This window comes from Pristiophorus japonicus, chromosome 17 (assembly GCF_044704955.1).
Source record: "Pristiophorus japonicus isolate sPriJap1 chromosome 17, sPriJap1.hap1, whole genome shotgun sequence".
Lineage (NCBI taxonomy): Eukaryota > Metazoa > Chordata > Chondrichthyes > Pristiophoridae > Pristiophorus > Pristiophorus japonicus.
The window spans coordinates 116,768,881-116,780,276 of record NC_091993.1 but is presented as its reverse complement, the minus strand read 5'-3'; the positions used below and the strand labels follow the sequence as shown (position 1 = coordinate 116,780,276).

Below are 11,396 nucleotides of genomic sequence, written 5' to 3'. Positions count from 1 at the left end.
TGGGATGCTGGAGCCTTGTGGAACTATATCCAGCATGAGCCAGCTTCCACATGAGTAAAGTACCTTGGCTCATTCTGTGGCTGGGATTGGTATGTTCTCAAATGAGGGACAGAGGTGGTCCTGATTCTACAACATAATGAACCACACGCGCCTTTCTACACATTGCCTCCCCCCCAAAAAAAAACACATACTATCCAAACAACGTTTCTTATCCTGCGCCAATCACATTTGGCTAATTTTGCATTGGCCGAAGTATTTCAAGGATGGAAAAAAAATAATTCTTTAAACAAGCGAAGCAACCCTCGATCAAATCTTGGATTATTGAGTAAGCTATCAAGAGTGCATCGCTGTTACCATGTGAATTAAGTTTTCCGACAAATTAGGAACTGGTTATTAGGAGACGCACACATCAAAGCTGCAACTTCAGTCACAATAACGATGAGCAAAAATTGTCAGTTAGAGCTGAACTGTCATAAGACTAAACATTTCATGTTTAAAACACTTACTTAAAAAAAAAATCTGAAGCCATAAAAACAAAAATCACATTCAATCCAAACCTTTATTTCCTCTAAAGTTGTATCTAAAAATAAAAACATCAGCTGTGGCTCAGTGGGTAGCACTCTCGCCTCTGAGTCAGAAGATTGTGGGTTCAAGTCCCACTCGAGACTAGAGCACATAAATCTAGGCTGACACTCCAGTGCAATACTGAGAAAACGCTGCACTGCTGGAGATGCTAAACCGAGGCCCTGTCTGCCCTCTTAGGTGGACATAAAAAGATCCGATGGCACTATTTGGAAGAGGAGGAGGGGAATTATCCACTATGTCCTAGTGAATATTTATCCTCCAATCAACATCACAAAGAAAAAAAAAACAGATTACTTGGTCATATTGATGTTTGTGGGAGCTTGCTGTGCTTCCCATATTACAACCATGACTGCACTTCAAAAGTATATCATTGGCTGTAAAGCGCTTTGAGACATCCGGAGGTCATAAAAGGCGCTATATAAATAAGTCTCTCTTTTTTTTTCTTTCGGCCAAATATTTGAGAGATCAAGTCAGTTATATCAAACCGTTTCTAATTACTGTAAAGTTCCCCCAGTAAAAATCAAGTTATTACAAGCTAAACATTCTGCCAGGAAATTTCAATGTCAAATGTATGCAAAAACACTGTTGTAATTAGTTTTAATTTACTGAGGAAAAAATGCAACTGAACCAACTGCTATACAGGAGCAGAGTTTAAATTTTTTTTGAGATTGAGTTTAATTATTGCTACAGGCTCAATTCTACTGCCGGTAGCTTTGAGGTAACAGAGGCAATCATTTTCAGAAATATCAAGCCTTCTTTATATGGGAAGGAAAGAACCAGAGAGATATCCATCTCCAGGCTTGCTGTGTGTGGACATTTCTAAAATTAAACCAGGCACCAAAAGCTTGCCTTCCTCTTTCAAATAAACCTTCCTCCCCCTGCCGCCACTTGGTTCTGATTCAGATCTGGAGACATTGGTTAAGGCTCTCAAATTAAATTTAAACATGAGCAAAACAAATAGCAGAATTTAGTCCATGATCCTTACCTCCAACCTATCCTTCCCCTCCTCCTCTTCGAAATGGTGCAATGGGATACAAAGGAACTGGAAGACTGTATTGCCGATTTGGACAGAACGTTAGAAGAATGTGAGAGTAAGGGAGCAAGCGATGGCCTTGTTCAGCTGCATCGGGAAAGAGTGACAACTCTAAATGTGTATCATTTTGTCGCAGTGACATCAACCCTATTGGGGTGTCACAATGTAACTTGCATCACTCACATTGCGTGTTTGGCAAAACATTTTTTAAACACCAGTGATTTGGTTTTAAAGATTGGATTGAGAGAGGAAATATGAGAGAAAAAAGAAAAAAATTAAATGGCATTTTTAAAATCTCACCAAAAAATGTAAAACCTGAAGGAATGAGAGTTTACACTTATATTAGTTATTTTTCAGTATGAGAGGTTGATTGGCAGTAATTAACAATTTATCACGTGGTTGAGCAGGCAGGGAAATGGAGCCGAGTCCATGATCAAATCAGACATGAGCTTATTAAATGATGGAGCAGGCTCGAGGGGCCAAACGGCCTATTCCTGCTCCTATTTCTTATGAAAGGGCACTTACGCTACTAATTACTAACGCTAAATATCTGCGATGGGTTTAGTTTGTATTTACCACGCAAATACAGCAACTTCAAGACATTCAAAGCATGTCAATGGTGAGGCAGACAGCGATATGCCCTTTTCGTGAAGCTAACTATATGGCTGCACAACTCTGACAGCAACTTTTGGATATTCGCATTTCACCGCACATCTGCTCCAGGAATATGTACTATTTCCACATAAAGTAACGGTGTGTGCCATTAGCCTTACTCATGTTGACAGCAAATTCGAGCCCATTATTTTTGTGAAAGAAATCTATCTAATTTGCATTTGAATGAATCAACACCATCTGCTTCCACCATGTCTTCAGGGAGTCTGTTCCATAGATTTACCACTTGCTCGCTTCCCAAATATTGCACAGAATTGTCAGCCTCGATTAGGTGCTCAAGTTCTGGAGTGAAGCTCGAGTCTTTCGACTCAGAGCCAAGAGCCAAGCTGGCCCCTTCATTTATTGGGACCACCTGGCAAGGTAGCTCTGAACTGATTCAACTACTAGATGCTAATTCGGCATGTCCAGTTTCACCTGAACGGCATCCTTCATTCCTGAAAAACACCCGATTTAACGCCCAGGCTAGGGATGCATAAATTATACAAGTAACTGACACCAACTTGTATTTTTATTGCATCTTTAACATAGTAAAACATCTGAAGACACTTCATAGGAATGTTATAAGAAAACAAATAAATTTGACACTGAGCCACATAAGTAGAAATTAGCACAGGTGACCAAAAACTTGGTCAGAGGTAGGTTTTAAGGAGAGTCTTAAAAAAGAGGAAAGAGAGGTAGCGAGATTTAGGGAAGGAGCTCAGGGCTTAGGGCCCAGGCAGCTGAAGGCACAGCCACCAATGGTTAAGCAGTTATAAGTAACTTTTCTAAGTAACTGACTGAGAATTAGTCAACATTGGGAGGGGGGTTTCCAAATTCCAGCCAGAACAGAATACAGTGACCACTTTTGCTATTCTACTTAAACATTGGCTCACAAATTTGTTCCATCTGGATATATGGGAGCGTGCCAATTTTCACCATCTCAATTCCTAAGGATCTGGTCTTAAATTCTAGAGTGGGTTCAGTAAAATCTCCTGGTGGCAGCCCAATCTTACTAAAAGGAACCTGAACCCAATTTTTTTTTAAATTAAAAACAAATTTTCACTCATTTGGGAGTGAGACGCATTCAAACCGATTTAAAAATATAACCTATTTTGATGCGATTGAAATTGGCCTCACTCATTAGTGATAAGAAGTCTTTGTTTCTAATATTTCCTGGATGCCAACAATTATGTTTGAACTAGCTTAACACAGTCCCTGATGATAGGAATTCACAACAAGGAACTGAGAGCAAGAAACAGCCGTTACAATTCAGAACATGTTACTAAAGAAATTGTCTCTAAAATGCACATGCGAAGCACTTAGCAATGTTTTACTACGTTAAGGGGGGTGCTATATAAATGCAAGTTGCTGTTCTTGTAAGTACATTAGAAATTGTTAACTCAATTGCTATGAGTCACAAGGTAGCCTTTTGCTAGTAGCTAATATTTCTGTAGTTTATAATCCTCAATCACTTAATGAAGCCATTATGGACAGGATTAAATCAAGATCAGTATTGCAGTCAGCTCTTTCCTTTTGCTGTGCTTAAGGTTTTCTAAAGAAAATGCAGGGGAAGGTGTAGCAATCGCATTCAAAGTTTTTCAAAGGGCATGTTTTGACTTTCCAAGTTAATACTTTTAATCTCCTTAAAGGAAACATTTATGGTGCAAGTAAACAGGACTTCTTGAATCGAACAGGTTCCCTCAGGAAGCAATTATCAGTTGAAGTTTCTGTGCACTTCTGTGAAATTACTTCGAGAAAACTTTAAAATGAATTCAGAAGACATCTGGCATTTAAAGCAGAGCAAAAAATAGACTGAAGAAAGGAAGAGAGGATAACACATACACATTATCCTAGAATATAAAGCAGTGGTATTTTAAAATCAATAAACCCCCAATGCTTATGCTGCACAGGGTGACGCACAAAAGGAACAATTTCATTAGAGTCAGACTGTGGGTGGATTATCAGCAAAAAGGATCAGCTAAAACTAATGTATTGCAAAGTAAGCAGCTCTGGTATGGGGACAAATATATGACACTTTGCCCATATGCAGTGCACAATCTAGTTAGGCAGGAGTGTCCAATGGCCCACTGCCTACATGTGGATCAGCTATTCAGAATCTGAAGATACATTCATTATAATTTAAAATTTAAAACAACCCAAGTTAGATTGAAGGGTGAAATGGCACATTTTCCCCGACTGCCTCTCCCCATGTAACATGCGGTCTGCCCGTTTGAATGACATCGAGCATTGACTGGCCTAGCTCGGAGGGACAGACGCTCTCGAACTTGTTCAAAGTCAGCATTACAGTAACAAACACAATGTGAAAGTACTTCTCGCCAGTTCAGCTCGGGGGCGGTTCATTTTTTCCTTCCGTAATTTTATTCCCACCCGTCCCCCCGCCTCCGCCCCCATCAAGCAGGCAGTGTCAAGTGTCTGAATCTGCTAATTATTTATCACCATCTGCAGAAGAAGCATATTACAGTCCAATAACTCGATGTGGAATGCAAGGAGCACTTGCAGGAACTGGAAGACCACTGTTTAATTCGACTGCCTTGTTTATGTAACAAGTGACTGGCTGATTGCTGAGCTCGAGTTCGTGCAGTGGCACCAACTCGGTTTCCAGCATCTGATCGCTGAGTGTAGTTTAATGACAATGTTGTAAAACAGCTTGTTCATATCTTTTATATACAGGAAAAGCCAGAAAGGCGTAGCACCAATGGCTTTTTTTTGGGTGCACGGTCCCTTTAAATTTGTGTCCGCAGCAACAGCGGGTGAGCGGCTGGGAGGGACCTACCGACTGATGAGCGGCTGCGCACCTTTGGGGGAACATTACATCGCACATCCATCAGTATCTGAATAAAAGGACAGGTTTCTGTTGTTTATCTTCACAGATGAGGGCCAACATGTTGTGCATTTCCAGCATTTTGTTTTTATTTCAGAATTCCAGCCTTTGCAGGTTTAAAAAAACAAATCTGGACATATTTACTGTTAACCTGAATGACTTTCCTTATTTTGAGAGAGAAATGTTCTCACTTTAACCATAAGAGGATCTCAAGGCGAAGTAGTATTTAGTTGGTCTTGCCATCTCTTTCAACAATCCAAACAGCATTTGGCTTAACTCCTGGACTGAACCATTCAGCTCTGCAATTAAAAGCAGGGACCGACTGCTCCAGAATAGTAAACTAAAAATATGATTAGCCATTTCTACCTGCACACTCCTCATCCATTCTTTAGGTTCCGCACACAGCTCCATGACTGATAAGCAAGGCAGTCTATCTTCTACCAAGTCTCCGTCTCCAGCCAACCACTAGGGTACTTTTGCAGGTACTTTTCTCCTCCCTCTACCTACGGACCACACTCTCGCCACTCCTGATGTGACTGCAGTGGATAGAAGAACTTGCATTTATACAGAACCTCTCACCACTTCAGGACATCCCAAAGCTTTTCACAGTCAATTAAGTACTTTTGAAGTGCAATCGCGGTTGTAGGAAATGCGGCAGCCAATTTGTGCACAAAGTCCAAGAAATAGCAATGTGATAATGACCATATAATTTGTCTTAGTGATGTGGGCGGAGGGTTAAATACTGGCCAGGACATGCTCTTCTTTGAAATAGCACCACAGGATCTTTCATGTCCACCCGAGAACAGACGGGGCCTCGATTTAATGTTTCATCTGAAAGGCAGCACCTCAGATAGTGCAGCACTCCCTCAGTACGGCACTCAAGTGTCACCCTAGATTCTGCACTCATGTCTGTGGGGTGGAATTTGAACCCACGACCTTCTGACTCAGAGGCAAGAGTGCTACTACTGAGCCATGGCCGACACCTAATTCAACATACCGAAAGTACACCTGCAAAATCCTAACAAATGTGAATCCAGCATACTATTGCCAGTTACCTTGTGAGAGAAACCGCTCATTAACACACTGTTCCGTGCCAGCTCGCACATGTCACAGGAGCTCAACTTCCACACCTGAGCAGCAATGCTGTACTCTTCCATCAGTGGCTCCTGAGGAAAATGCAGAAAAGTTATCAGGAGTAGCGCAGCAAATTGCAAATTTATAAACAGGCCTCAAAACATTCAATGGACCAAACCAAAGACACAGTGGTTGAGTTCAGGAGTTCACCTGAAGGATTATTTGTTGGGTCCTACACTGCAGCAACCACTAACGGAGAACACATAGAGCAGAACCAAATCAGCCCAGTGACTCTAGTCAGTGGAATTCTTCTTGTTAGTCAGTCCCTCAGAGTCGAGGATGACTTGCTTCCACATTAACATGAGTTCTAAGATGGCTGATGAGTCCAATGCGGGATCTACAGTGAGCGTGGCCAATGCTTCGATGCTGGCCTGAGCGAGAACACTGAAGCAGAAATTACATTCAAGTAGGCTGAAAGATGAACTTGCCTGTAACTCAATAAACAAGTCAACACATTTTAGGAAATTCTTCTGTCCCTTATTTTGAAGAACATTTAAAATAAATAATTGTTAAGATAGCAGACAATGGGATTCAAACTCTGCAGTATCTCACCACCCATTCTTATCAGTCATTTTATCAGAAACAAGTTAATGCTTCTGAAGCAGTGCATTTATTAAAGTCGCTTTTATATGGAAACCTGTGACTGCTCTGTTTAAATCTGTGACAGACTCACTTTAAGATGCCCTTACACTTGTTGCTTTAGTTTGCATCACCATGTGTCAGTTCTCTGTATTCATATTTCCAAAACTGGCTCCAATATCCCAATGGCAGAATTGAAAAAAGGACAAATCCTTTAAGCTGCTCCAGTTACAACAGGGCACACACCAGAGCAGCTTACAGTCTGGTTCCAGGCACAATTAATTTTCCTACTTGCAAAAAGCTTGAATTTCAGGATTTACATCTAGACATGGATACCTTGCTGACAAATACATTTTGGGTCACTTATACTCAGGGCCACAGTGGAGATGGATATTAAACTAACTTTGAACCGAGTACAAGCAAAGCAATTTTCTAAAACTAGATTTAAACTGACCTGGTTTAATTCTGAGTGTCTACAGTGGAAACTGGATGAAACTAAATGGAAGTTGGTCAGTGACAATAAACGATAATGTAAACGGGGCTTAAAAGCTGTAAATCTAAACTAAAAGCACTTAAAAATTCCAGACCAAGGATTTATTGCAACTCATAGGAGCTTAGAGCTTCCGATCATGAGTTGATGGAAACAAAATTTCAGGTCACTCCAATCTCATTCACTTGAGTAAATGAGTGACCTACTTTCCCAGAGCTCCGGCTTTTAACCAAAAGAAAAGACATGTCCGTGGGTTTAAATGGTTTTGTGATCTCGCTGACTCTTAATTATAATAAATATTAATCCTGATCATTTCTTTAATATTGATGGCCATGATCATTTGCTTCGGGTTAAACTGTGGCTTGGGACTAGTGGTTGACTATCATGCATAAAATACAGTTAAGAACCCTGCGATTTGCATGGCCAATTAGTTGCCTTACCTTGGTAAAGTGAAACTGCAGAGGATCATCAGTGGAGAGAGACACCATTAGGCCTCGGGAGAGATACTCTGGCAGTGGGTTTCTATGGTAACTCAGAAAGAGGCTGTTGTTGCTTAGTGGAGACATCGCAATTCCAATCTGATCCAGGTAGTACAGATACTGCAGCACTGGAGCCTGCGAATTAGACACAAGCAATGAACATTCCAGAATTCACAAACGCTGTGATCACATTCACAAGACTTCTGCAACTTCACATTTTCTAAACGAGCACATTTCTTGAAGAATGCAAATAATAGAAAATTTAACTTTTCCAATCTGAGCATCCTGCATGCACATCAAGCCAGAGGGAGTACAGGGAAGATGCAGAGTCGAAAGTCTCCTAACTGCACCTCAATGCAGTCAGAATCAGGGGAAGTCATAACGGGGAACAAAGAAATAGCGGACCAATTGAACAAGTACTTTGGTTCGGTATTCACTAAGGAGGACACTAACAACCTTCCGGATATAAAAGGGGTCAGAGGGTCTAGTAAGGAGGAGGAACTGAGGGAAATCCTTTTTAGTCGGGAAATTGTGTTGGGGAAATTGATGGGATTGAAGGCCGATAAATCCCCGGGCCTGATCGACTGCATCCCAAAGTACTTAAGGAGGTGGCCTTGGAAATAGCGGATGCACTACCAGTCATTTTCCAACATTCCATTGACTCTGGATCAGTTCCTATCGAGTGGAGGGTAGCCAATGTAACCCCACTTTTTAAAAAAGGAGGGAGATAGAAAACAGGGAATTATAGACCGGTCAGCCTGACCTCGGTAGTGGGTAAGATGATGGAATCAATTATTAAGGATATCATAGCAGCGCATTTGGAAAGAGGTGACATGATAGGTCCAAGTCAGCATCAATTTGTGAAAGGGAAATCATGCTTGACAAATCTTCTGGAATTTTTTGAGGATGTTTCCAGTAGAGTGGACAAGAGAGAACCAGTTGATGTGGTATATTTGGACTTTCAGAAGGCTTTCGACAAGGTCCCACACAAGAGATTAATGTGCAAAGTTAAAGCACATGGGATTGGGGGTAGTGTGCTGACATGGATTGAGAACTGGTTGTCAGACAGGAAGCAAAGAGTAGGAGTAAATGGGTACTTTTCAGAATGGCAGGCGGTGACTAGTGGGGTACCACAAGGTTCTGTGCTGGGGCCCCAGCTGTTTACACTGTACATTAATGATTTAGACGAGGGGATTAAATGTAGTATCTCCAAATTTGCGGATGATACTAAGTTGGGTGGCAGTGTGAGCTGCAAGGAGGATGCTATGAGGCTGCAGAGCGACTTGGATAGGTTAGGTGAATGGGCAAATGCATGGCAGATTAATATAATGTGGATAAATGTGAGGTTATCCACTTTGGTGGAAAAACAGAGAGACAGACTATTATCTGAATGGTGACAGATTAGGAAAAGGGGAGGTGCAACGAGACCTGGGTGTCATGGTACATCAGTCATTGAAGGTTGGCATGCAGGTACAGCAGGCGGTTAAGAAAGCAAATGGCATGTTGGCCTTCATAGCGAGGGGATTTGAGTACAGGGGCAGGGAGGTGTTGCTCCACTTGTACAGGGCCTTGGTGAGGCCACACCTGGAGTATTGTGTACAGTTTTGGTCTCCTAACTTGAGGAAGGACATTCTTGCTATTGAGGGAGTGCAGCGAAGGTTCACCAAACTGATTCCCGGGATGGCGAGACTAACTTATCAAGAAAGACTGGATCAACTGGGCTTGTATTCACTGGAGTTCAGAAGAATGAGAGGGGACCTCATAGAAACGTTTAAAATTCTGATGGGTTTAGACAGGTTAGATGCAGGAAGAATGTTCCCAATGTTGGGGAAGTCCAGAACCAGGGGTCACAGTCTAAGGATAAGGGGTAAGCCATTTAGGACCAAGATGAGGAGAAACTTCTTCACCCAGAGAGTGGTGAACCTGTGGAATTCTCTACCACAGAAAGTTGTTGAGGCCAATTCACTAAATATATTCAAAAAGGAGTTAGATGTAGTCCTTACTACTAGGGGGATCAAGGGGTATGGCGAGAAAGCAGGAATGGGGTACTGAAGTTGCATTTTCAGCCGTGAACTCATTGAATGGCGGTGCAGGCTAGAAGGGCCGAATAGCCTACTCCTGCACCTATTTTCTATGTTTCTATAATTCTTACATTCAACAACCATCCACTCATATGGCCTCACTAAGGGAGATAGCCAATCAGTGGCAAACTGCAGTCAGTATTATGCTATGGATCCAAGCGAATTAGCAAAAATACTATTTACAAAGGAACGTTATAGTCAGCAGAGAAAGGAAGTGCTCATCCCTTTTTTTGCTGGAGATCTTTGAGGATGTAACTAACATGATGGATAAAGGGGAACCAGTGTATATGGTGTATTTGGACTTCCAGAAGGCATTTGACAAGGTGTCACATAAAAGGTTACTGTACAAGATAAAAGTTCACAGGGTTGGGGATAATATATTAGTTAGCCAATCCTCTATCTATGCTAACAGAAAACAGAGTCGGGATAAATGGCTCATTCTCTGGTTGGCAACCAGTAATTAGTGGGGTGCCGCAGGGATCAGTGCTGGGACCCCAACTATTTACAATCTATATGAACGACTTGGAAGAAGGGACTGAGTGTAACATAGCCAAGTTTGCTAATGATGCAAAGATGGGAGATAAAGCAATGTATGAGGAGGACACAAAAAATCTGCAAAAGGACAGACAGGCTAAGTGAGTGGGCAAAGATTTGGCAGATGGAGTATAATATTGGAAAGTGTGAGGTCATGCACTTGGCAGAAAAAATTCAAAGAGCAAATTACTATTTAAATGGAGAAAGATTGCAAAGTACTGCAGTACAGCAGGACCTGGAGGTACTTGTGCATGAAACACAAAAGGATAGTATGAGGTACAGTAAGTGATCAGGAAGGCCAATGATATCTTGGCCTTTATTGCAAAGGGGATGGAGTATAAAAGCAGGGAAGTCTTTCTACAGCTACATAAGGTATTGGTGAGGCCACACTTGGAATATTGTGTGCAGTTTTGGTTTCCATATTTACGAAAGGATATACTTGTTTTGGAGGCAGTTCAGAGAAGGTTCACGAGGTTGATTCTGGGGATGAGGGAGTTGACTTATGAGGAAAGATTGAGTAGGTTGGGCCTCTACTCATTAGAATTCAGAAGAATGAGAGGTGATCTTAGCGAAATGTGTAAGATTATGAGGGGGCTTGACAAGGTGGATGCAGAGAGGATGTTTTCACTGATGGGAGAGACTAGAACTAGAGGGCATGATCTTAGAATAAGGGGCCGCCCATTTAAAACAGAGATGAGGAGAAATTTCTTCTCTCAGAGGGTTGTAAATCTGTGGAATTCACTTCCTCAGAGAGCTGTGGAAGCTGGGACATTGAATAAATCTAAGACAGAGATAGACAGTTTCTTAAATGATAAGGGGATAAGGGATTATGGGGAACGGGCAGGAAAGTGGAGCTGAGTCCATGGTCGGATCAGCCATGATCTTATTGAATGGTGGAGCAGGCTCGAGGGGCCGTATGGCCTAATCCTGTTTCTATTTCTTATGTTCTTATGATTGCCTCAATCCGAATCCAAATCCATGTCACCAG

The 11,396-nt window shown here is 41.7% G+C and overlaps 1 protein-coding gene across 5 annotated transcripts in view; it reads right to left on the bottom strand.

Moving 5' to 3' along the window:
* Positions 1–11,396, bottom strand: part of LOC139228013 (AMP deaminase 2-like) — a 183,545-nt gene that overhangs the window by 11,834 nt on the left and 160,315 nt on the right. For 4 of the 5 annotated variants that reach the window (XM_070859164.1, XM_070859161.1, XM_070859162.1 and 1 more), the window contains 2 exons: positions 7,755–7,928; positions 6,167–6,277 (listed from right to left, as the gene is read on the bottom strand). In XM_070859164.1, the coding sequence (XP_070715265.1) occupies positions 6,167–6,277; positions 7,755–7,928 (285 nt within the window). Of the gene's footprint in view, positions 1–1,582; positions 1,706–6,166; positions 6,278–7,754; positions 7,929–11,396 lie in introns of those variants that run through there. The other variant, XM_070859163.1, reaches the window with a different exon arrangement.